Source organism: Anolis sagrei, chromosome 1, assembly GCF_037176765.1.
Source record: "Anolis sagrei isolate rAnoSag1 chromosome 1, rAnoSag1.mat, whole genome shotgun sequence".
Taxonomy (NCBI): Eukaryota; Metazoa; Chordata; class Lepidosauria; order Squamata; family Dactyloidae; genus Anolis; species Anolis sagrei.
Genome location: NC_090021.1, coordinates 278,597,757 through 278,618,147, shown reverse-complemented (window position 1 = coordinate 278,618,147; position 20,391 = coordinate 278,597,757). Strand labels below are relative to the sequence as shown.

Below are 20,391 nucleotides of genomic sequence, written 5' to 3'. Positions count from 1 at the left end.
TTCCGAAGTCAAGCAGCACCCAAAACTGCTTTCCAGAAGAATTTCCACTGTCTACTAGTGGAGCCCATAGTCTTTCCCAAAAAGAATGCCAGTCTAGACACATCTGGATTCCAATAAGCATTCCCTTTACAAAAATCACAAACTTGTATGGGGAGTGTCCACTCTCCTAACATTTAGACCTATGTTTTTACAGCAAAAGCTTTACAACTGTGACTTCCAAAAAGTGTCCCTGCAAATGGCAAGAAATAACTGCTCTCAGTCTGCTGCAGTATTTATTAATGGAAGATACTTGAAAATAGCCTTTTAGGGAAAACTCTCCAGTGGTAAAATATAGGAAAATTTAAAACAAAATATAATAAAAACACAATTACAGCAATAAATCTGCATATGTGTACATATTTCTAAATCTTGTAGGACTATCTGTGTACAAGGACAAGTATGCCTGGGTCAAATAACGCCCAACACATTAGTGCAGGTGTAGGGATACTACTGTGCTACTTTAATATCCCTAAACCAACATGCTACCCCTCTATTCATGCTACCCCTTTATTCTGACTTGGTCAGACCACACCTGGAATATTGTGTCCAATTCTGGGCACCACAATTGAAGGGAGATGTTGACAAGCTGGAATGTGTCCAGAGGAGGGTGACTAAAATGATCAAGGGTCTGGAGAACAAGCCCTATGAGGAGCGGCTTAAAGAGCTGGACATATTTAGCCTGAAGAAGAGAAGGCTGAGAGGAGACATGATGGCCGTGTATAAATATGTGAGGGGAAGTCATAGGGAGAAGGAAGCAAGCTTGTTTTCTGCTGCCCTGGAGACTAGGAGACAGAACAATGGCTTCAAACTACAGGAAAGGAGATTCCACCTGAACATTAGGAAGAATTTCCTGACTGTGAGAGCTGTTCAGCAGTGGAACTCTCTGCCCTGTGATGAAGGCTCCTTCTTTAGAGACTTTTAAGCAGAGGCTGGATGGCCATCTGTTGGGGGTGCTTTGAATGCGATTTTCCTGCTTCTTGGCAGGGAGTTGGATTGGATGGCCCACGAGGTCTCTTCCAACTCTAGGATTCTATGATTCTATAACATCCCATTGTTTGGGAGGAAGCCAGCTTGAAGTTCACCTGCTACCGCAGGTCATGGCTGATGGAGACAGAAAACAGGGTATGAGCCATGGTAGTGCCCATCCCTTTTCTGCTAGGACTTCTTTGTGATCTGTGGAAAGACTTTAAAGTCACCTGTTGCTTTGGATCCCCCTTTGACAATGAAACACATTAAAAGTTTTGAAGGAATAGCTCGATAGGGGCAAATGAAATAAACCTGTATCCATCAATACAAATCCAGTTTAGACTCTCATTTTGTTGATGGTGGCATCATGACCTAAATGCCACTGATGTCATAAATTGGGGGTGGAGTACAGGAAAACAGCTCAAGTAAGTGAATCTTTTGGACTGGGGAGGGGTTGCTATCAACTGAAGAGTGCTTTGGTAAGTCTGAGGTTGCTATGGCTGGGGGCGACAAAGACTGGGGAATTTTCCTTGGGAATAGGGGCAGAAATGATGGAGGGAGGGAGGGGTGTCCATGACACAAGCCAGAGCAGATTAGAAGACTGAAAGAGCCTCGTTTATCCTGTCCTGGGGAGAGATTTACAGCCGCAGAGCTGTTGATGAAGGCCAGTAATTCAACCATTTTAATGAGCCTGCAGTTGCCCTTGAATGCCACTCCAGTCTTTTCCATTGACACATTTTCCTCAATTTGGAACATGCTGCTGGGAAACTGGCAAAAAAGAAGAAAATAATCTACAGCAGCAATATCTGTGAACAGTCTCCTTATATGTAGGCACAGAGGCGACTGCCTCCTCTCAGTGGGATCCCACAACCAAACATCCACTCTCTGTCTGTGTGTATTGATAATTTCACATCCTTTGGATCAGAGATAACAGATAATGATGTGCATTTGGAAGAGTGATTTCCTCTCATTCTGGAGACTGAGGAATGAGATGAAGTTAACAGTTTAGTAGCTGACACAGATGCAATGTCAGCACTATACACTTTCTTGAGAACTGGGCTAGGAAGAGGAAGGATGGTCATATTTTAAAAAGCAGACAGTTGGCACCACAATAGTGTCAGAGGTCAGTTTGTAAAAAGAAGAGCTATCTGAAGAAAGTAGATAGTACATTCTCAAGACCTTACAAAAAGCGGCCATCTTGGCAGTATAAAAAATCATAAACCCATGTTGTGATAATATTTTTATTTGGCTAATCAAAACAGTTTTTGGGTTTTTTTTCTTTGATTAACTGATTATCATTGCAAAGATTTTGGAATTCTGCACTCTCTAAAGTACTGGCTTGAAGTAAAATTGCTCTCTACCATAACTACCTTCAGGCTTGGTTTGACCTTGGCCCACCTACTTTAGTTTTCGGCTCTCTTTAGGAATCCTTTTGCCTCTGCACAATTATATTATCATGATTCCATTTTAACTTTAGATGGAGTTCTGAGATTTGCAGTTTAGGTAGGGACATTTCCTGTCCCAACGCATCTCCCCCTGTGAACCATTGCGGAGATTAAAATCCTCCGGGGAGGCCCTGCTTTCCGTCCCGCCATTGTCACAGGCACAATTGGTGGGGACGAGAGACAGGGCCTTCTCGGTGATTGCTCCCCAGCTATGGAACTCCCTTCCTGGTGAGATCAGGTCAGCCCCCTCTCTCCTGTCCTTTAGAAGGATGGTAAAAACTTGGCTGTGGGACCAGGCTTTCGGGACAGGGCAATAAAGCAGCAATAGGAAAGATTACCAGACCAATTAGATTTGACGTGGATGACTAGGACAGTTTTAAATGGTGTATTTTAATATTTTGATAAATGTCCTTAATGTTTATGTATGTATATAAGAACTTGTGTCCCGACATTGAATGTTTGCCATATATATGCTGTGCTCCGCCCCGAGTCTCCTTCGGGGTGAGAAGGGCGGAATATAAATGTTTTAAATAAATAAATAATAAATAAATTTCTCAGTCAAAGTTATAATGCCTTATTAAACTACAAACCCTAGATTTCCATAGGATGCACCCATGGTAGCTAAAATGAAATCAAAGTGCTATAACTGTATAGTATGAATGGGCCCCAAGACCCTCCTGAGTTGGTATTAAATTCCCCTGCGACAGGTGCACTTCTCATCCATTGGGCCGCAAAGGTTGTTGGGACTTGCAGTAGCCACAGCAGGGGGAGGCTTGCTGTTGTCTTTGAGGCCCGGTGCAGCAAATGAGCCCAGTAGGCCATGCAAGCCACTCCCTGTGTGTTTGGGAACTCATTCCAACATTGCTACAGGGACACAAAAGCCCCTATTGTTCCAGCCTGTGGGAGAGTCTCAGAGTTTTGATCAAACCAAACTGAGAAACTACAGGGAAAAAAATGCGCTACTAAAAGTGAAATGTGTGGCTTGGAAGGCTTTAGGAACACAGCATCAGACCTTCAGGTGGGGGGGGGGGGCAGAAAGAGGAAAAATAGGGTCTGAGAAAAGCACTGAAACAAAGCCATGTTTGTAAACAAGCCTCTGCTGCCCTGCCGAGCTCTTGGGGGTTCTTGCAAAAACACAGCTGGTTGGATCGCAAGCCCAGCAAGGGAAAAATCCAAAACAAAACCAGTCACTCGTCTTTCTCCTTGTCTCATTACTCTCCCAGGGCCAAAGTGGTAATTGAATTTGATGTACAAAAGGTAACACTGAACACCAGCGTATTCACCGATCCCAGCAAGCACATTATCCCCGCACCTTTGCCTACAGAGCCATCTGCTGGAGAGCAACAAGATGACTAAAGCTGAGAGGGGACAAAGAAATGGCAATACTCAATATACAATATACTAAGTCAAATATACGTGCAAGGTATTCCCCCCCCCCCCCCACACACACTCAAATGTATCAATCCCTTGACAGTCAAGAGTAGCTATGGTGATTATTTGAAGACTAAGTAAATACATAAAAGCTAAAGGTTTCCTCTTGACATTAAGTCTAGTCGTGTCTGGCTCTGGGGGGTGGTACTCATCTCCATTTATAAGCCGAAGAGCCAGCATTGTCTATAGATACCTTCAAGGTCATCTGGCCAGCATGACTGCATAGAGGGCTATGACCTTGCAGCCAAAGTGGTACCTATTCATTTACTCACATTTGCATGTTTTCGAACTGCTAGGTGGGCAGAAGCTTGGGCTAACAGCAGGAACTCACCCTGCTCCCCAATTCAAACCACTGACTTTTTGGTTAGCAAGTTCAGCAGTTTAGCAGTTAAACCCGCTGCACCACCAGGGCTCCAAGTAAATACATACACATTTCATTTTAATTTACAATTTTATATAAAGTGTTCAAATTGTCATCCCTAGGCAGCAAACTGTTGAAGAAAGAGTTACAAACTACATTAGATGTTTCTCTTGAAATTTCACAGCACTTTTCTACTATTAGGATCTTTAATCCGTTTCAAGATGTGTATATTTTTTTGAAAACAAATTCTGGAATCCCTCTCCTCCCCCTGAATTATATAAATGGTTATGAGTGTGTACATTTTGGATTACCCTATATGTTACTTAGAGGCCTGTTGTCCCGCTTCTGTCTCTAGTGCTTAGAGCCAATCATAATAGATGCAAATAACAGAAAATTGTAAAGCCTTTTTAACATGCATGTAAAATAAAAAATAAAACTGATGAAACAATCAGATAATTTCCGCTAAAATGTTGGCTGGTGGTTGGGGTGTGGAGGGCCTGAGTTTCCACCTTAGACCTCACCATTATCTACAACCCCATCCAAGTATATAAACACATTTTTGCCCTCCATTTCTCCTTTAAAATGGTAATCTGAAGTAATATCACAACATATTTTCAGGAAGACATGGGGGAAAGGAAGTATTTGAGAAGAGGTAGACATTTGGGGGGGGGGGGGGGAGAAGATTTATATTTGTGTGTGTGTATACACTGTGGGGCTCTGGGTATGATTTGGGGGAGTTTTTAACCTGAGCACACTGATTTTCTAACAGGTGAGTTGAGGACTAATGTGAAGCTTCTAGGGCCTGGAAAAATTGGCTTCAGAGTTACATGTGGTCTGCCGACTGCACCTTTCATATCCCCACTTTGGCTGGACTTCCAACGTAAGGTATTTCAGTGATGATCCAGGAGTCTATTTTAGAACCAAGTGAGATTCAGTACAGGCTAGGTATAAGCAAGTATACTAGAGGTAAAAGTACTAAGTACAAGAGCTGGATGAAGTCTGTCCCTCCCGTCTATCAATCAAAATTGAGGACAGTAAAACATCCGGGCATCCCATGGGCAATGAGTCCTTCAGAGAGAACAAGTCGCAAGTGTTCTATGTATTGTTGAAGGCTTTCATGGCCGGAATCACTGGGTTGTTGTAGGTTTTTTCGGGCTATATGGCCATGGCCTAGAGGCATTCTCGCCTGCATCTATGGCAAGCATCCTCCGAGGTAGTGAAGGTCTGTTGGGACTAGGAAAAAGGGTTTATATATCTGTGGAATGACCAGGGTGGGACAAAGGACTCTTGTCTGTTGGAGCTAGGTGTGAATGTTTCAACTGACCACCTTGATTAGCATATAATGGCCTGACAGTGCATGGAGCAAACTTTTGTTGAGAGGTGATTAGATGCCCTTGTTTGTTTCCTCTCTGTTGTGCTGTTGTAATTTTAGAGTTTTTTAAATACTGATAGCCAGATTTTGTTCAATTTCATGGCTTCCTCCTTTCTGTTGAAATTGTCCACATGCTTGTGTATTTCAATGGCTTCTCTGTGTAGTCTGACATGGTGGTTATGAGAGTGGTCCAGCATTTCTGTGTTCTCAAATAAAATGCTGTGTCCAGGAAAGAGGAAACAGAAAGGAGTAAACCATGAAAATGAACAAATATTCAGGCGAAATGTCAGGAGAGAATGCCTCTAGACCAGTGGTTCTCAACCTGGGGTCCCCAGATGTTTTTAGCCTTCAACTCCCAGAAATCCTAACAGCTGGTAAACTGGCTGGGATTTCTGGGAGATGTAGGCTAAAAACATCTGGGGACCCCAGGTTGAGAACCACCGGTCTAGTCCATGGCCATATAGCCCAAAAAAAAACCTACAACAACCCACAGATGTTCTGTTTGAAGACATATAAGATCTCATCTCCCAGCTGTAACAGCTCTGTTGTGACTTGTCACATATTTGACTTTAGCCTGAATAGTAGGCATCATAAGATTTGGAAGGAGCCCCTGTTTGCATAGTGAGTTAAATCCTTGTGCTGGCAGAACTGAAGACTGACAGATTGGAGGTTCGAATTCGGGGAGAGTGGGTTGAGCTCCCTCTGTCAGCTGCAGCTCCCCATGTGTGGAAATGAGAGAAGGCTCCCACAAGGATGATAAAACATCCGGGCGTCTCCTGGGCAACATCCTTGCAGACAGCCAATTATCTCACACCAGTAGTGACTTGCAGTTTCTCAAGTCACTCCTGACATGGAACCCCCCCCCCCCTCAAAAAACAAACAAACAAACAAAAAAACCAACAACCCAGAGTTGAAAGATTCTGGAAGTTGATGTTCAAAAAGTAATATTTCTCATCTATAAAAGCTGGTATATATTTACACAGCCGCTACACATGCACACTTATACATACATATGTACTTACAGTCCAAGAAACACCACTTAGGGGATAGCTTCTGGCATGACAGTGTCTTTGGCTTGGCTCCATCCCCTTCCTGCATAAAAAGGAATCAAATATCTCAAGTCTTTTTTCCATCTTGGTCGCATTTGCAAAAATCTTTTTTGGTTTGTTTATATACAAGTAGCTCATTTGGATTTTGACAGCAACTAACAGGCACAAAGCTATAGTACATGGATAAGACTCAGAACAGACGTACTGCATGTCACCAAACAGAAACTGATGGAAGCTTATCATGCAGGACAGAGGCAAAGAAAGAGGGAAAGGAGGGATCTCAACAAGGGGAAAAGGCAGAAGATACACACCTGAGGAAATAGGCTCTGAATAGTGGGAGGGCATGGAGGGAAATCCTGTGGAAAGGGAGGAGCTGAGTTAACCGAGTTATGACACAGCTATAGCTCTCCCAAAGGAACATGTGGATAGCCTCCAATGCACCCATATTAGTTTCCGCCATCCAAACCATTGAAAGCAAATAACCCCAAGTGCAATAAAGGGATTTTTAAGACAGGAGAAGAAATAATGAAACAATGTGCTTAGAAACTATGAGTCCAGCCCCTTCTCCCCTCCCAAACAACCATGAAACAATTTAACCATGGTTGTTTTATGTAATTGACCTATGGCTAAAATAAACCTTGTGAAGTTCAGGGCTTTTCCACACCAAACACTAGTAAGATCCAGTGAAGGGTGCATATATGGTAGCCAGAAAGAGCAAACAACCAGCCACCACTGATTATTATTAAAATTTTAATTAGGTAGATTGAGGTTTCATAGAAATCCTTAGGGGTCACAAAAATTGTATTTACAAATGCTGCACTTTGCTCACCCCTGCTCTAGAAAGTGGCTTTCCCCTTGTGTTAATGTCATTGAAGCAATGGAAGAAGCCAGCAGGATTTCACAGCTAAAAGGAATTTAGGTGTACTAATTATGCAGAACTTCTGAAAGAACTGGAGGCTGCACAATAGGATTCCAATTGTGACAGAACAGAAATCAATGCAAATAAAACAGACAAAGGTTTAACATGTTAACAGTTTCTACAGATTTGTAGAATGAATCTTTTTGTTATAAATAACTTGACATTTTTTCCAGAATGTTAAAAGGGAGGTGGCCGATCTAATATCTATAGGGAGGACGTTCCACAGCCAAGGAGCCACCGCCAAGAAGGCTCTGTCTCTCGTCTCCCCCAAACATACTTGTGGCAAAGGCGGTAATGAGAGCACGGCCTCCCCAGATGATCTTAGAGTCCTATATGGTTAATAAGGGGAGATGTGTTCAGCCATGTAAGTTGGGCCAGAACTGTTTGGGGCTTTATAGGCTAAAGCCAGCAATTTGAATTGTGCCTGGTAGCAAACTGGCAGCCAGTGGAGCTGGCGCAACAGAGGAGTTGTATGCTCCCTGAGCGCCGCTCCTGTTATGTATTGTAATGTCCATATTACTATTTTCAATCTGTTCCAGTCAGGGTGGTTTACAAAAAACACTCTACTCCCCTTTCCCTTAAATCTATAGAGCACGCAGTGTCCTTTTTAACTGTTTTCTTTGGATTTTTCCCTTGATAAAGAGTATTAGGTTAACAGCTATTCCGTTCTATTCATGGCTTAAAGATTCAAAAGGCTAGACAATTTCCCCAACTTGGTAACACTGAAATGTGCTCAACAATAACTCCCATTACACCTAAAGGATGTTTGCTGGATATGGTGGGCGTTACAGTCTAGGGTCTTTAGGGGAGGGGGCAAATGGGAGGGGGGCTGATCTAGACACACTCAAAATCTAAACAAAGAGCAATAACAAAACAGTAGTTTTATTCCCTTTGGGATGGAAGCAGAGCAAACTACTGCTGTTCAATCAAGCACCAACATTCCCATGAGGAGCAATACTATAGAAGTAAGAGCATTTTAGCAACCTGCCAATTAAGGAGTAGTAAAATTGTGCCAAGGCTGCACCCTTTTTCCTTGCCAAAAGTTTCTGAAGTAACTTACCTCCTGAAGCCTCTCAATGTGTGTCCGGCACAGCTCCAGGTCACTGTCTCCTGGCACAACAATGATTCCCAGGGGCACAGCTGAAGAAGTGAAACCGGGAAACATCATTTAGACTGCTAAACAAATTCACAATAACCCAGCCTCTCAAATATTCACTGAGCAGACGTTAGGAGGTAATTCATGTGTGCAGCCCACATACAGAAAGTAGTGCATTGTACCATCAAACAATGCACATGAGAAACAGCCTGTCTGAAAGCACTCCTGGGAGAAACACTGTACATATGGAAATCTAACACACCACGGACAAAGGCCTAGAGAAGACAGCTTTTCCCATAGATGTTTTCACTTTTCAAGTACAGGTAATTCAGATGAGGGCTCTTTCAAACAAAGCAGTTTCACAAGACACTATCATTTCATAATTATCAAGCAAATTAAGTTAAGAAAATCTGAATAGGTAAGGTGACAGAAGGTGAAATAATATCTTGTTTCTAACCATGTAACATTGTCCTGTTATAACCAAATGTGTTTAGCTACAGTTGGCCCTCCATATGTGTGAACTCCACATCTGCATATTCAACCAATCACAGATCTGAAAGCTCCCTTTGCTTGCTCTTTGATGCTGGAAATTGAAGAGGTTGTGTTGCCCACAGAGAGCTGGGAATAAGACAGTGTGGCCCTTGCCACTTCTCTATCTGCTTTGTGCCTATGGTTACTGGATGATCAGCGAAGGGCTTTTCACAACTGACTGACATACAATCCAAATCAGGCTGCTTTGTTGGCCATTTTATTTAGATGTTAACATATAGGGCATAAGTACCTATGTATCTTGGAATCTGTGGGGGCTCTGGGACCAATCCTTCATGGATATGGAAGGCTGATCAGATAGGCTATTGGCTCAATGTTTCAGAAAGTTCCTTCAGGCTGCTTTATCCTCAACACCACAACACCCTGGCTTTCAGTGCAACTACTCACAGGCTTCCTTGAGCTTCTCCTTGTCATAATGAAGTGCCTCATAGTCGTGCATGCCAATTCGGCTTACGCGGATTCTCAGCCGTTCTGGAACTGGCTGCTGACTGTTTGCACAACAGGAAGGAAAAAAATTATGGAATAATTATCTCTGAACTACTGAAAGTGAGAAGATGGCAGGCAGGTGAGGAAGAGGAAACAAGGCATCTATGAGCTAGCATTTTTAAAAAAGCCTCCTAGTAATAAGAGCTATTAACAGCATTGACCTTGCTTGTGCACAAGGGCTACTTCCACAGAACAGCATTTACAATGTATAAGGTAACATCTACAGTGAAGTTTCCTTTGGTTTAGCATCCATTCTTCAGAATGAAGGTTAGCATGCTGCAGGCATCCCTTAAAAAGCATAGGGGAAATGGATAGAGAGAGGACATCAATATGCCCACTTCTCCGACTCTCTGAACCAATCTCATTACTATTCTACATTTCTCAGCATCAGTCTCATTATCATTCTACATTTATGATGCACATGCCTGAACAGGAAGTGAGTTATGATTGTTAGCTTCCTTGATACTTTTTCTTTTTCATGTAACAATAGACAATACAGTCTGGAAGGGGGCTCCGTAACTGAGAAGAGCTGGGGATGTAGGGAAATGTTGCAATTCCTGCACTACAACAGCAGATGGAAGCACAAAGGGAGCAAGGTTTTATACTTAACAACATTCAACTTCACCATATTTATGGAGCTGTTTATAGTAAAGGTAAAGGTTTCCCCTTGACATTACATCTTGTCATGTCTGACTCCGGGGGGTGGTGCTCATCTCCATTTCTAAGCCTTTACCTTCCCGCAGAAGCTGTACCTATTGATCTAATCACATTTGCATGTTTTTGAACTGCTAGGTTGGCAGAAGCTGGGCCTAACAGCGGGAGCTCACCCCGCTCCCCGGATCTGAACGGCCAACCTTTAGGTCAGCAAGTTCAGCAGCTCCGTGGTTTAACCTGCTGCGCCCCCAGGAGGCAAATATTTTAATTTTGTCAAATTTCATACATTTTTGTTTTTCTAAGATTTTGCTTTTTGATGGATTCTGATGTATTGTAATCTAGCACACACTGCTGAAATAAAGTTAGAGAGAAATCAACTGATCTAAACTCAAGTAATTCTTGTGATCACAAAGTCCTCCTTCTATAAGGAACAGGAAAATAACAAGACAACAGGGAAGACATTTTCCAAATCATGAAGACTTTAGCTTTTAACTTGTAAAGTGACCTTCATCCCTTGAACCACAGCCCCAAGGATGTCCCACCCAACTATCAGCATCATATAAAACATACTCATTGAGCAGAGGCATGGAGTTGCGCCTCTTGGTCTTCTGCACCATGTTAGCCTGGTTGCGCAGGGAAATGTGAATACGGGAAGCTCCCAGCTTACAAGGCTCTCCATCCACTTGCATGGGAATGGCCTTGGATGTGGTGAGTAGCACCTCCCGGCACTGGTGCAAGCGCTCTCCATGGCCTCCCACCTGCAGCGCCGCCTGTAAAAGGAAGAACTGCATGAACTGGAAGGAACATAATGCATCTAACATCAGTTTGAATTAGAGGTGTTACAGGTGAGCTGAACCTGGGCAGGAAAACAATTGCATATCTATCCACTAAGAAGATGCAGCCCAGAGGCTTATAGGACAGTTACACTATTGACTTCCATATCAAAGAAATACACTGCCCATGATGTGTACTGATAAGTGTTAGCAGGGATGATAACAACAACAACAACAACAACAACAACAAAATAACACTTTATTTATAGGCTGCCCTATCTCCCCGAAGGGACTCGGGGGGCTTCCAACACATATGGAAAACCTTCAGTGCCAGGAAAAAGACATAATAACAATGCACATCAAAGAACATAGAACAGCCATTACTATAAACTTAACATCAAATACAAACTAACCAAATAATAAAACTTGACAATCCTAGCAAACATAATCATATAATATGAATTCGAACAGGATAACATTTAAAACAACTAGAAATTGATAAATTAAGAAATTGAATTATCCACAGGGATGAAGAGGTTACTCTAGGAGCCACGAATGCCACTTGTATGAAGCCTTCTTCATACAAGCTCTAAGGGAAAGCTTCCCCTGCTCCTCTAAAACTACTCTTTTAAACTACTCTTTTAAAGGGCAAAACAACCAATGTCCTTCTCCATCACACCTGTAACTGTACTGAGCATATATATGGAGGGGCATCTGACTGCATTTTATTCCTGTCCAATACACACAATCCTCTTTGTACTAGCAATTTGCATTGTAAACAAATTATAACCCATTTGAAAAATGGAGCTCCTTCATGCAAATATGAAATACTGGTTTTGAATTCCTAGTATGGATCAGGGCTTTTATATTCCTTGCTTATTCACCCCCTCCCCACTTCCTCCATTTTAATTTTCAAAGAATGCCACCCAATTTTCCCACTAAAACAAACAAAAATAAAAATGAAGCCCCCTTTCAAAACAAAAACAAAAACAAAAAGTAGCTGTGGCAAGAGATGTGTCTGCAGCTGCAGGGATATGCATAAGGGACCTCAGCATTAAACTGAAATTATGTTTATTTTATTCATGAGAAGCATGTGTTCCAGACTAAGTTATATATAAGGTTCACGTGCAGAAGAACAATGCACAAACCTTGTGTGATATAGCTCTTCCAGGCAAGCTTACAGTTGCACAGTAAATTAGAAGGTTGCCATTATCAATGAAATCAGCTGACTGCTCAGTTATATTTGTTCATTAAATCCTCTAAGAGCTGCCTCATTGTAAGTGAGCACAAATTGCAGCCTTGATGGGTAACGGTAATGTATTGCCACCCAATTCACCAGCCATCAGTGGCTATACTGACTTACCAGGGATGTCATAGTGAAACCAATAACCTCAAGGCAACCATCATCATGGCGCTGAGGCTCAAAATCATGGTGGTCTCCAGGATTTCCCCAAGGCATGGTGCCTGCACAGTACCTGCATGCAGACAGGGTAGGGTGAAAACGGAGATTTGTTAGTAGGGATAAATAGCTTGAGCTCTTGGCTAATGCCCCAATGGGCTACTGGGAAATAGCTCACCTTGGAATGTTTAGAAAGACGAGACACTGAGGCTTCAGTTCTTGAATTTTAGGAGTTAGGTCTGTTCCATCACACTAACAGAAAGGGGGCAAGGAAGAAATATATTTGTTAGTCTGTCTTCAAAAGGAATTTAACACAAGACATTGTTTTCCAATGTGGGGAGAAAGGCAAATTCTGACTGCCTATTAAGGCAGGAGATTATTCCTAAAGGACATTCACATATTTTAACATGGGAGCAAAATGACTTTCCCAGCCCAGCCAGCAACCTTGTGTCTGATTCCCCAAAGCCCATAAGGAACCCATTAGGGCCATGGCACACACTCACCACCACTTTGATGTGTTTTGCTAAGTCTTTAGAGCTCCCCATGAGGAAATCAGAGAACGCTGTCTGCCAACAGAAGAGAAATCGAGTTAGTTTACACAAAATGACCTTGCATTCGTTCAGCTGACTTAAGCAATAGTTGAGAAGACAGATGGGTTTCAGGCAATTTCCCAACTTCCAGTAGAGATATGGATATGCTGTTTTCCATGTGTCTCAGATAAAACAGCAGGAAAAGGCAGATATTAAAACACTGAGAGTCTCAAGGGCAACCCCAATGCACACACTCCTTACTACTCTCAATTTCACTGATGCTGCATCATATCAACAGAAACATGAGATGCTACTTTTACTGAGTTGGACCATTGCTTTGTTCAGTCCAGTTTTATCAAAAGTTACTGGTATCTGCTCTCCAGAGTTTTAGGTAAGATCCTTGGCAATTTCTAGTAATATCCCATCTAAGTGCTAAATAGAATAATAGAATCATAGAGTTGGGTACTCCTGCACTCTTCCTACAGAGTCTTGGGATGCAGTCAAGTTGCCCTTCTCTGTTCTAGGAAATGAACATATGGGTGTACTGAGAACAAGGAAATAATTTTTGATTGGCACACAATAATACATTCTTTTGAACTCACCCCAGCATAGAACATTTTATTCCGAAATCGGCTGTTGAATTTCTCTGGATTTGCCTCTAGATAAAGAGATTAATAATCAGTCACTTGCCCTCTGAAGGGAGAGCCCACCCCTCCCTCCCTAGTCCCATGGCTGTAGTTTTCAGTTGTGGTTTCTCAGTAAGTATAGCATTATCATTAGGAAGGTGGGCCAGTTTGGGGGGGGGGCGGGGCGGGGCGGGGGGGGGGGGAGAGAAAACACAACTCAGTGGAAACTCTTTTAGGACTGCATTTCCTACAAACATACATCTAGCACAGTGCTTCCCAACCTGTGGTCTGTGGAACACCAGTGGTCCCCGAGAACTAAAATACACTCCACAGCCTCACTGTTATTACACCACTGCAATGAGAGTAACTGGTCTCATGAAGCCCTCTTATAGTGCTGAGGCAATGGGAACATTGGGAGGCGAGAGGATGACTACCTACGAAAGGCGCAACAACTAGCCTCCTAACTGCTTCTCCTCCTCTTCCTCCCCCTCCCCCTAGAACCTGGAAGTCGGGGCGACTTGGTGTTTTCGTTTTTAGGCCTGTTCCTGGGATTATTTGGGGTGCTGATTCAGAAAATTGCATTGGATAGAACACATCAGCTCTAGATTATTAAAAGTGGTTTACTGTGGTGAGCAGATGTCAACTACTGGATGGAGTAAGTTCTGTATCAGAAACTAGAGCTGATGTGGTCTATCCAATGCAATTTTCTAAATCAGCATCCCAAATCACCAAACCAAATCTAAAGTTGACCAAAAATTGATTTGTAACCCTTCTGGTACTAATGTTGGAGAGTGGTCACTGCTCAAAGTGGTCCCTGCTCATTTTTTTTTTTTAAAAAAGGCTGGAAACCACTGCTCTAGCACAACCATTATCAATGGGGGGGGGGGGGGGATCTGGGTACTACAAAAAGTAGTGTTTTGCAACAGATATAATACAATAACGATCACTTGATATTTTTCTAATTTACCTTTATTCCCTTCTGCTGAATGAAAAATGCTTTTATTCTGCTTCTAGGGCAATTGCCTTCACTGCCACTTTCTCCTCCCTTTATACTTTGAGTTCATTGCTTTCAGACACTGAAGATGTTTTTTCCCCGAAGGAAGGTCTTCCTTCCCCCTACTAAATTCTGATGCTTGGAAAGTATAAGTTGATTTCCACTTTTTGTTGCCATTTACCTCGGGATTCATGGAATTCCAACGTCACACGAGCATCAAAACCAAGGCTGAAATAATTGTTGAAGACATCAAGAGGGAGCTGGAATAGGAAAAATGCAAAATGCTGATCCTGGGATTACTGTGGAAGTTGAAGCATAGCTACTTGTACATAATTAACTAAATCAAAGCAAAACCAATTCTCCTCCTGAGGTGACAGATATATCGTCATTTCCTTGGTTTTCTATGAATCAGCAGACAAGAGATTTTGGAGATCCAGATTTAAGCCCTCATTTTGCCATGGAAACTCAGTGAATGACTTAATACTATATATGGTTTTCTAGTTTAATCTACATCACAAGGTTCCCTGGAAGATAAAGCAAAGAGGAAAATGTCACATAGAACACCTTAAGCTCACCTTAAAGTGAAATAAATTCCACAAATCTATAAAGAAACCTTCAAATAAGATTGTTGTACATTCATTTTGGGCTGTGTTAAAGTTGCTTATTGAATAGGAAAGGATACTAGATGGGACTAATAGGTTCCAATGAAAAAAAAAGAAAGAAAATTAGAAACCTAATTAGATTTCCTCTTGGTCTATTAACTGTATAAAAATAATGCTTTGAGGCTGAAAAACATCTCTAGGAATATCCTACTGGTCTTAAAAGATCTTTCTTGTGTGAGAAATTCAAAGGGATTTATAAAACAAAGCCTCGCTAAAACTTCAGTGATTCTAAGACAAATATTTCTTTTACTCAAAATGATTCTAAAGTATGTGCTAGGGCCAAATTAGGTTATTATGTGTATGTATATTAGGAAGGGCTAGGGGGATAAACAAAAACAACATTCAAAAGAAGTGACAAAGGCCTGCCATTTCCTCACTTTAATGCATGTGTCCCTTTATTTAGAATTCTGATGGGAAGTATGAAGCTATTTAGGAAGGGCAAAATCTATATGCTTAAACTCTTTGAATATTTGAACATACAATAATGCAAGATTTTCTACAGTAGTCTGTGATTCATTTTAATACAGTACAAAAATGAACCACTTCTTTTTTCTTCTCTGTTTCCCATCTTCATTTTCAGGATATATATTTTTAGTTATCCATTTGTTTGCTCACATGGAAATATACATACAGTAGAAAAAGTGCAAATGTAAGTTTGTTTTCTGTCATAACACAGTGTATATTTGAATACATTTCAACTGTTTCCTACATGTGATCCACCATGAAAAATACAACAAAGTGTACTGAGTATATTATGTTTGAAATGGGTAGGTAATTCAAACGGGCAGGATATTAATAGTTTATCAGGTTTTACCAGGGCCCTCTGGTGGTGCAGCAGGTTAAACTGCTGAGGTGCTGTACTTGCTGTCTGAAAGGCTGGCAGTTTGAATCTGGGAGCGGGGTGAGCTCCCGCTGTTAGCCCAGATCCTTCTAACCTAGCAATTCAAAAACATGCAAATGTGAGTAGATCAATAGGTACTGCTTCTTGGAGAAGGTAATGGAACTCCATGTAGTCATGCTGCCCAAATGACTTAGGAGGTGTCTATGGACAACGCTGGCTCTTCGGCTTAGAAATGGAGATGAGCACAAACCTCCAGGGTCAGACACAACTAGACTTAATGTCAAGGGTAAACCTTTACCTTTACCTATGGATTTTACCTTATCTGCAGCAGTTTCATCCTTCTCTTCAGAGTTTGCCTCAAGGTTGGGCTCCACCAGTAGATTCCAGCGGTCAAGTTGCACAATTTCTCCTTCTTCTACATGTGAAAGGATCTTTGACAAGGGCTCATCTGTGTATCCCTGTGTGTTGAGATGTGCTCTGTGAATGACTGAAATTCTAAGCAGACAGTGAAGATAACCTCCCTTTAACCTTAATTCAGACTTACTCACTGTGTTGACCTGAAACACAGTGAAATATTGAGCAGATATTGACACACACTTACCCCACCCCAGTTAAGTGTTCTTGCGAGGTCATTTCCTGTCCCTAGAGGAAGAACAGCCACAGGAGGTGGGGGATTCAGCCGTAACTGGTCCAAGACGGAGAGGATCCATCCCACCTATTAATCCAAGAAAGATACAAGAGTTTCAAACACAGTTTCTACTTGTAATTTCTTATGCCTTTACTTTTTCATTAGACATTTCCTGTATTCCCTACAAATACCAACATAGTCCATCTCTGAAAAGGAATGAATAAACAAGTTTGGGAACACCATGTGAGTATGTAGGCCCAAATAAATTTAATCTGAAAATTACTTGCCAACATCAAACAAAAAATATTGGCTGGTGTATGGCAGCTGTGAAAATAGCAAATTTTATGATAGGTATATTTTGGAGAAGACTCGAAAATATACTGATAAAGACAGTCCTCGAGTTACAAACATCTGACTTACAAATGACTCCTAGTTAAGAATGGGGGTGAAACAACAGGAAGTGAGAGGAAATCTGTCTCTAGGAAGGAAAATTTACCCCTGAAAGAGTAATCATGGGAAAAGGTGTCTCAACTGAAGCTTTATCACCAATCTGTGTTTCTACAACAAGACAAATTTTCCAAAACCCAGTTATCACAGTGACAGAAAGTGAGGTGAAATATGAACAGGGGCACAGACAGCAAAACAAAAATAACAGGGGTGTTAATCTTTCCCTGTGCCACCCAAAGCTAAAAAAATATGTATTTTTGGCTATAGTTACACTTAAAAAATGTACCAGTTCCAACTTACACACAAATTCAACTTAAAAACAAACCTACAGAATCTATTTTGTTTGCAACTTGGGGACCACCTGTATTCCAAAAGCTACAACTATCCACATGTGTGTTTGAGATAGTCACATCCTTGTTTTCTGAGAGTTCAATGGGCACACATTTTGTTTCATTCACAAAATTTTTAAATAATTTTGTGAATTATTTGTGCAAAACATTATTTTCAAGCCATTCCACATGGCTCTGTAAACTACTGACAACAGATGAAAGCTATTATGTGTATATGAAATGTCAATGAATGTTGTGTTTAGACTTGCATTCAATCTCCAAGATTATGTATATATTTGTATGCAAATACAAGCATTCCAAACTCCAAAAACTTTTGGCAAGCACTTTGAATAAGGGATACTCAACCTGGTCTATAATGTCTTTATACAATTTTACAGGAGTAAGACCATACTTTGAATATTGTGCACAAATTCCACATCAAGGAAAATATCAATCAAAATGATCAAGTGGTCAGAGCAAGTCCCTATAAAGGAAGACTACATTAAAGGTTTCTGATTTTTACAGGGTTTTTATTGTTTTTCTTTACAGAGGCAATTATGGGTGACAGTCTGAGGTGTATAAAAGTATGCATGATGTGAAGTTTTCCCCTTTCATATAATACAATCAGACTCACATAGTGCATGGCTAAACTAAGTAAGGGATTTGTTACCGTAAGATGAAATGAAGGCCACCAACCTGGATGTCTATAAAGTGAATTAAACAGATCCACGGAGAATCAGATTATCAATGGTTATTTATAATAGACTCTGACTTCAGAGGTCAGGGTTCAAATACCTGCTTAGCCATGAAACCCACTGTGTGATCTCATGCAAGTCACACTATCTCAATATTATTTTATGTTGTTTTCTGATGCTGTTTTTATAAATTTTACTGTGTTATGTTTTAATTCCATGTTTGACTGGGCTTGTCCCCATGTAAGCTGCCCCAAGTCCCTTCGGGGAGATGATAGCGGGATATAAAAATAAAGTTGTTGTTGTTGTCTCAAAGGAAGGTAATGTCAAATTTCTTCTGAACAATTTTTGCCAAGTAAACCCTGTGATAGATTAGAGTCACTATAGACTTGAAGGCACACAACTATTTGTTATGATAGCCATAAGGACCATTACTTGTGATGGACTATGGTACTCATATTCCCTAACAAAGAGTATTTAGCCTCTAGTACAGGCAAGGGCAAACTTCGGCCCTCGGGTGTTTTGGACTCCAACTCACACAATTCCTAACAGCTGGTAGGCTGTTAGGAATTGTGAGAGTTGAAGTCCAAAACATCTGGAGGGCCAAAGTTTGCCCTTGCCTGTACTAGAGGCTAAATACTCTTTGTTAGGGAATATGAGCTGGAAAATATTATTGTATACATGTCTTTCTAGGGATGTGTCATAAGTATCTAGTTGACCACTATGGGAATGGAATGCTAAATTAGATAGGTCTTTGGCACAGTCAAAAAAGCCTCTCTCTCACTTAATTGAAGAGATAGCATACTGCAGCCTAAGAATGTTGTCTCTAGCAGTTACAGCTGAATTATATAACCTGATGAACCCATTACGAGTTGAAGCAACAACATGCTCCCTTCCCTAAAAGCTACCAGAGTCAGCTGCTGGTGCACAGCTCCATCCCTTTACAGACCATCACGTACACAAGAGATCAACGATCACTTACTGTGCCATCTCCCCCACATGCCAGAATACGTAGGTTGTGCACTTTACGATACATTTCCAACCTGCAAAGAGCAAGAGTGAAGAGAGGGAAAGGGGAATGAACACTATAAATCACAACCATACACATCAGAGAAATGTAATTACGAAGTGCTATTCAATTCCATAGAAATGCTTAGAAAAGCAGATGGCCAGTGTGAGACCAAGAAGATGAATCAGAACTTAAAAGAGGACAAATTTACTATAGAATCATTCCTCAAACTGGCGAAACACTCCATGTCTTCATTATATTTCAGAGAGTTGTTGCTGTTGTTATGTGCTTTCATTTCAGGGGACTGTATGCCAGAATTACAATGGAATGTTGTTTGGTCTGTGGTACTTAAATCTTTGGGCCAAAATTCTGGAATCCTAATGCAAAACTACTGCTTCTATGGCTCAGAAGAGGATTGTGTAAGGATATGAAATTAAAGTAGTCCACTTTAGTACACAACTTGGAGGGCTTTTATTCACAGCATCACCAAAATTAAATCTGACTTGATGTCAAATAACAACAAGCAACAAATTAATGTCCAACTGAAAGCTAGTGTCATGACAGAGGACCGGGTTTAGCAAACCCTGTACAAGATATAAATCTTGTTTGGTCAGATGAAGCCCTCTCTTTTAGCCAAATCTACTCTACGGTGGAGCTGCCTTCCATCTGACTGGGTTCTTTAGTAGTTTTCACTCAATGACACCTTATACCAGGGGTCCTCAAACTAAGGCCCGAGGGCTGAATACAGCCCTTCAAGTTCCTTTACCCGGTCCTCACTCAGGGTCAACTTAAGTCTGAAACGACTTGAAAGCACACAACAACAACAACAATCCTATATAATCAGCCAAAAGCAGGCCCACACTTCCCACTGAAATAGAGCAGTTTACATTTGTTAAAATTGTTCTTCATTGCATTGTTTTAAAGTGGTTTTTTTGCATAGGAAATTTTTTTCAAATTATAATCAGCCCTCCAACAGTTTGCAGGACTGTGACCTGGCCCTCTGTTTAAAAACTTTGAGGACCCCTGCCTTATACCAATTGAGCACCGGATCACTTTCAAAGTGATGGTACTCACCTTTAAGGCCTTGCATGGTC

General features: G+C 41.3%; 1 protein-coding gene across 8 annotated transcripts in view; it reads right to left on the bottom strand.

Moving 5' to 3' along the window:
• Positions 1-20,391, bottom strand: part of DGKZ (diacylglycerol kinase zeta) — a 198,283-nt gene that overhangs the window by 22,030 nt on the left and 155,862 nt on the right. For 6 of the 8 annotated variants that reach the window (XM_060763885.2, XM_067462746.1, XM_060763903.2 and 3 more), the window contains 13 exons: positions 19,271-19,331; positions 16,794-16,907; positions 16,510-16,650; positions 14,871-14,949; positions 13,672-13,727; positions 13,043-13,105; positions 12,718-12,791; positions 12,504-12,615; positions 10,938-11,137; positions 9,615-9,715; positions 8,643-8,722; positions 6,975-7,019; positions 6,637-6,706 (listed from right to left, as the gene is read on the bottom strand). In XM_060763885.2, the coding sequence (XP_060619868.1) occupies positions 6,637-6,706; positions 6,975-7,019; positions 8,643-8,722; positions 9,615-9,715; positions 10,938-11,137; positions 12,504-12,615; positions 12,718-12,791; positions 13,043-13,105; positions 13,672-13,727; positions 14,871-14,949; positions 16,510-16,650; positions 16,794-16,907; positions 19,271-19,331 (1,196 nt within the window). The remainder of the gene's footprint in view (positions 1-6,636; positions 6,707-6,974; positions 7,020-8,642; positions 8,723-9,614; positions 9,716-10,937; positions 11,138-12,503; positions 12,616-12,717; positions 12,792-13,042; positions 13,106-13,671; positions 13,728-14,870; positions 14,950-16,509; positions 16,651-16,793; positions 16,908-19,270; positions 19,332-20,391) is intronic. The other 2 variants (XM_067462745.1, XM_060763868.2) reach the window with 1 other exon arrangement.